The sequence below is a fragment of the Oncorhynchus gorbuscha genome, linkage group LG02 (assembly GCF_021184085.1).
Source record: "Oncorhynchus gorbuscha isolate QuinsamMale2020 ecotype Even-year linkage group LG02, OgorEven_v1.0, whole genome shotgun sequence".
In the NCBI taxonomy this organism is placed as follows: Eukaryota; Metazoa; Chordata; class Actinopteri; order Salmoniformes; family Salmonidae; genus Oncorhynchus; species Oncorhynchus gorbuscha.
In genome coordinates, this window is record NC_060174.1 from 106,954,573 (window position 1) to 106,960,572 (window position 6,000).

Sequence of the window (6,000 nt, forward strand, 5' to 3'; positions counted from 1 at the left end):
TGTATATAGTGTGTATATAGTGTGTATATAGTGTAGTGTATATATAGTGTGTATATAGTGTGTATATAGTGTAGTGTATATATAGTGTATATATAGTGTGTATATAGTGTGTATATAGTAGTGTGTATATAGTGTGTATATAGTGTGTATATAGTGTGTATATAGTGTGTATATAGTGTAGTGTATATATAGTGTAGTGTATATATAGTGTAGTGTATATATAGTGTAGTGTGTATATAGTGTGTATATAGTGTAGTGTGTATATAGTGTGTATATAGTGTAGTGTATATATAGTGTGTATATAGTGTGTGTATATAGTGTAGTGTGTATGTAGTGTAGTGTGTATATAGTGTGTATATAGTGTGTATGTAGTGTGTATATAGTGTAGTGTATATATAGTGTATATATAGTGTGTATATAGTGTGTATATAGTGTAGTGTGTATATAGTGTGTATATAGTGTAGTGTGTATATAGTGTGTATATAGTGTAGTGTATATATAGTGTGTATATAGTGTAGTGTGTATATAGTGTGTGTATATAGTGTAGTGTGTATATAGTGTGTGTATATAGTGTAGTGTGTATATAGTGTAGTGTGTATATAGTGTAGTGTATATATAGTGTGTATATAGTGTAGTGTATATATAGTGTAGTGTGTATATAGTGTGTATATAGTGTGTATATAGTGTGTATATAGTGTAGTGTATATAGTGTGTATATAGTGTAGTGTGTATATAGTGTAGTGTGTATATAGTGTATATATAGTGTGTATATAGTGTAGTGTGTATATAGTTTGTATATAGTGTGTATATAGTGTAGTGTGTATATAGTGTATATATAGTGTGTATATAGTGTAGTGTGTATATAGTGTGTATATAGTGTAGTGTATATATAGTGTGTATTACCTGTATCTTGTCCCTGCGTCTCTGCTGCTCAGCCAGTTTGTTGGTGAGGGCGCTGCGTCTGGCCCGGAGCTCTCGGATGTCGTCCTCACTGCCATCATCACCGTCCGACACAGACGACTCCGCCTCCACGATGACGTCATCACTCTGCGACACAGCAACGGAAGAGAAGGACGTGTTACAAAACTGAGACACAATCACACACACAAACAATCACACAATCACACACACAAACAATCACACACACACACACACAAACAATCGCACTCACAATCACACACACACACACACACACACACACACACACACACACACACACACACACACACACACACACACACACACACACACACACACACACACACACACACACACACACACACACACACACACACACACACACACACACACACACACACACACACACACACACACACGACTTAGCTAACCAAGGTCTTCATGAAGGTGACTAGTTGCTATATGATAACTGACCATTTACATGGAAATCAATGTTGTGAGGTTCAGCATTAAAACGCGGTTGAATCAGCTGTTTAACGGACACACCTCTCTCTCTGTCTGCGAGTCCTGTCTGCTGCGTGCGTCGCCGGGGCGACCGGGTTGGGGAGAGGTTGCCATGGAGACGTACTTCCCTCCTTTAAAAGCCAGGAGAGGTTCTTCCTGTCCACACAGAGCCTCCAGGAAATACTTCAATACTGTTACCCTTTTACAGTCAGCAGCTATTGCCTAGAGAGAGGGAGAGAAGGGGAGGAGAGGGAGAGAAGGGGGGTAGAGAGGGAGAGAAGGGGAGGAGAGGGAGAGAAGGGGGGAGAGGGAGAGAAGGGGAGGAGAGGGAGAGAAGGGGGGAGAGGGAGAGAAGAGGGGGAGAGGGAGAGAAGGGGGAGAGGGAGAGAAGGGGTGAGAGGGGAGAGAAGGGGTGAGGGAGAAAAGGGGGAGAGGGAGAAAAGGGGGAGAGGGAGAAAAGGGGGAGAGAGGGAGAAAAGGGGAGAGAGGGAGAAAAGGAGGAGAGAGGGAGAAAGGGGGGAGAGGGAGAAAAGGGGGAGAAAGGTGGGGAGAGGGAGAAAAAGGGGGAGAGGGAGAAAGGGGGGAGAAAGGTGGGGAGAGGGAGAAAGGGGGAGAGGGAGAAAAGGGGGAGAAAGGTGGGGAGAGGGAGAAAAGGGGGAGAGGGAGAAAGGGGGGGGAGAATATTGGTCTACTGATACGGTTTTGTGATTGTGTGTGTGTGTATGGTGGATAAACTCACTGTATCCCCGGTGCAGTCTACGTAGCAGGGTTCCTGTGGGGCAGCGAGCAGCGGGACGAAGCCGGCCAGTAGCCTGTCCTCCTCCAATAGCAGCAGGCGGAGCTCCTCATCCCCCTCGCCTCCGTCCCCGTCTGCCTTGTACAGTGGCGCCTCGCCGTGGTCGACACGCGCCAACGCATTACACAGGTCTGCCAGGCTACGCCACACATCAAGACTACAGCTACATGGGGAGAGAGAGCAGAGTGTGTGTGCCAGTCAGGGTGTGTGTGTCAGTGTGTGTGTGTGTGTCAGAGTGTGTGTGTGTGTGTCAGTGTGTGTGTGCCTCAGAATCTTTTAAATTAAAAGTCTATTACGTTTGAAATTGAGTGCCAATTCCACCCACCCAGTCAACAAACAGGGAAAAAAAGAGCTCATCGTGTGTGTGTGTGTGTGTGTGTGTGTGTGTGTGTGTGTGTGTGTGTGTGTGTGTGTGTGTGTGTGTGTGTGTGTGTGTGTGTGTGTGTGTGTGTGTGTGTGTGTACTTACTCTATACGGCAAGGTGGTGGATTCCATTGGTTGGGGTGTCCAAGCATCCAATCAGACCAGACCTTGACGCTAGGCAGCAGCTCCCTCAGGTCCAATGGAAAGGCAGAAACTCTCACCATCCCCTCCTGCCCCTCTTCTCTCTCCTCCGCTGGGATGGGCTCTGAGTGATTGAGATTTAGCGAGTGAGTGCTTAATAAAGAATTAGCAAATGAGTGCCGATCTACTTCGATCAAGAGGCTAACAAGGAGGCTACTCCTAGCACGGTGCTTCTGAATAAAACAGTGCCTCTTCTCAGGATTCCTGAGAGGGACAGGCGGATAAATTTGTGATGAGCCAGTTTTGCCAACAAGATTGTTTGGCTCGGAGCTCTCCACCCCCAAATATTTACTGTGGCAACAGTGCTCTCAAGTGGCTCGGTCAATGGGGGGGGGGGGGTGGCAAGTTACCGGTTGCCAAGGTCCCCAATCCTAGTATGGGCCGGGCATCAGAACGCACCGTTCCTTCACCACGTTCAGACACAGTCCTCGGGTGTTGGATCGATAAAACATCCCAGTCCTCGGGGTGTTGGATCGATAAAACATCCCAGTCCTCGGGGCGTTGGAATCGGTAAAACATCCCAGTCCTCGGGGCGTTGGAATCGGTAAAACATCCCAGTCCTCGGGGTGTTGGAATCGGTAAAACATCCCAGTCCTCGGGGTGTTGGATCGATAAAACATCCCAGTCCTCGGGGTGTTGGATCGATAAAACATCCCAGTCCTCGGGGTGTTGGATACGAAAACATCCCAGTCATCAGGGCGTTGGATCGATAAAACATCCCAGTCCTCGGGGTGTTGGATACGAAAACATCCCAGTCATCAGGGTGTTGGATCGATAAAACATCCCAGTCCTCAGGGTGTTGAATCGATAAAACATCCCAGTCCTCAGGGTGTTGAATCAATAAAACATCCCAGTCCTCAGGGTGTTGAATCAATAAAACATCCCAGTCCTCAGGGTGTTGGATCGATAAAACATCCCAGTCCTCAGGGTGTTGGACTGTTGTTTCTCTGTGCTTATTTGAGCTGTTCTTGCCATAATATGGACATGAACTTTTACCAAATAGGGATATCTTCTGTATACCACCCCTACCTTGTCACAACACAACTGATTGGCTAAAACATATTAAGGAAAGAAATTCCACAAATAAACTTTTTTAACAAGTCATACCTGTTAATTGAAATGCATTCCAGGTGACTACCTCTTGAAGCTGGTTGAGAGAATGCCAAGAGTGTGCAAAGCGGTCATCAAGGCAAAGGGTGGCTACTTTGAAGATTCTCAAATATATTTAAATTTGGTTCAAACATTTTTGGTTTACTACATGAGTCCATGTGTGTTATTTCATAGTGTTGATGTCGTCACTATTACTCTACAATGTAGAAAATAGTACCGAGTGAAGAAACACCCTGGAATGAGTTGGTGTCCGAACTTATGACTGGTCCTGTACATGTAAAGAATCGCAAGAAAACCCGCATTGCAGTCTGCCCTTCTCAATAAAGGGATCTGAGCGCTCCGTTGGGAGCGGATGGCCTATCAGTGGCCTCGGACCCTGCTCTATGGATCTGATTCAGGCCACCGTGGAGAGGGTCCACTGTTGATTTTGGTGGCTCCCCGTTGGGCCAGACAACCCTGGTTCCTAGAGATTATCCGCCTTTCAAATGGTATTCAAATGGTATTATTTGTCGGCCAACACAACCGTTTACACCTTAACCGTGAAATACTTACTAACCGACAACGCAGTTAAGAAAATAGAGTTAACAACAACATTCCTGAATAAACTAAAGTTTAAAAAATAAATAATAAAATAAGTAACAATAAAATAACAATAATGAGGCTGTAAACAGGGGTACAGGTTAGTAATGAGACTATATACAGGGGTACAGGTTAGTAATGAGACTATATACAGGGGTACAGGTTAGTAATGAGACTATATACAGGGGTACAGGTTAGTAATGAGACTATATACAGGGGTACAGGTTAGTAATGAGACTATATACAGGGGTACAGGTTAGTAATGAGACTATATACAGGGGTACAGGTTAGTAATGAGACTATATACAGGGGTACAGGTTAGTAATGAGACTATATACAGGGGTACAGGTTAGTAATGAGACTATATACAGGGGTACAGGTTAGTAATGAGACTATATACAGGGGTACAGGTTAGTAATGAGACTATATACAGGGGTACAGGTTAGTAATGAGACTATATACAGGGGTACAGGTTAGTAATGAGACTATATACAGGGGTACAGGTTAGTAATGAGACTATATACAGGGGTACAGGTTAGTAATGAGACTATATACAGGGGTACAGGTTAGTAATGAGGCTATATACAGGGGTACAGGTTAGTAATGAGACTATATACAGGGGTACAGGTTAGTAATGAGACTATATACAGGGTACAGGTTAGTAATGAGACTATATACAGGGGTACAGGTTAGTAATGAGACTATATACAGGGGTACAGGTTAGTAATGAGGCTATATACAGGGGTACAGGTTAGTAATGAGGCTATATACAGGGGTACAGGTTAGTAATGAGACTATATACAGGGGTACAGGTTAGTAATGAGGCTATATACAGGGGTACAGGTTAGTAATGAGACTATATACAGGGGTACAGGTTAGTAATGAGGCTATATACAGGGGTACAGGTTAGTAATGAGACTATATACAGGGTACAGGTTGGTAATGAGACTATATACAGGGTACAGGTTAGTAATGAGACTATATACAGGGGTACAGGTTAGTAATGAGACTATATACAGGGGTACAGGTTAGTAATGAGGCTATATACAGGGGTACAGGTTAGTAATGAGACTATATACAGGGGTACAGGTTAGTAATGAGACTATATACAGGGGTACAGGTTAGTAATGAGACTATATACAGGGGTACAGGTTAGTAATGAGGCTATATACAGGGGTACAGGTTAGTAATGAGGCTATATACAGGGGTACAGGTTAGTAATGAGGCTATATACAGGGGTACAGGTTAGTAATGAGACTATATACAGGGGTACAGGTTAGTAATGAGACTATATACAGGGGTACAGGTACCAAGTCAATGTGTGGGGGTACAGGTTAGTAATGAGACTATATACAGGGGGTACAGGTTAGTAATGAGGCTATATACAGGGGGTACCTGTACCAAGTCAATGTGTGGGGGTACAGGTTAGTAATGAGACTATATACAGGGGTACAGGTTAGTAATGAGACTATATACAGGGGTACAGGTTAGTAATGAGACTATATACAGGGGTACAGGTTAGTAATGAG

General features: G+C 44.2%; 1 protein-coding gene across 1 annotated transcript in view; it reads right to left on the minus strand.

Annotated features, from left to right (window-relative positions):
• Nucleotides 1–6,000, minus strand: part of smg6 (SMG6 nonsense mediated mRNA decay factor) — a 45,104-nt gene that overhangs the window by 13,450 nt on the left and 25,654 nt on the right. The window contains 4 exon segments of the mRNA XM_046330495.1: nucleotides 904–1,047; nucleotides 1,465–1,644; nucleotides 2,162–2,381; nucleotides 2,687–2,846. Coding sequence (XP_046186451.1) covers nucleotides 904–1,047; nucleotides 1,465–1,644; nucleotides 2,162–2,381; nucleotides 2,687–2,846 — 704 coding nt within the window.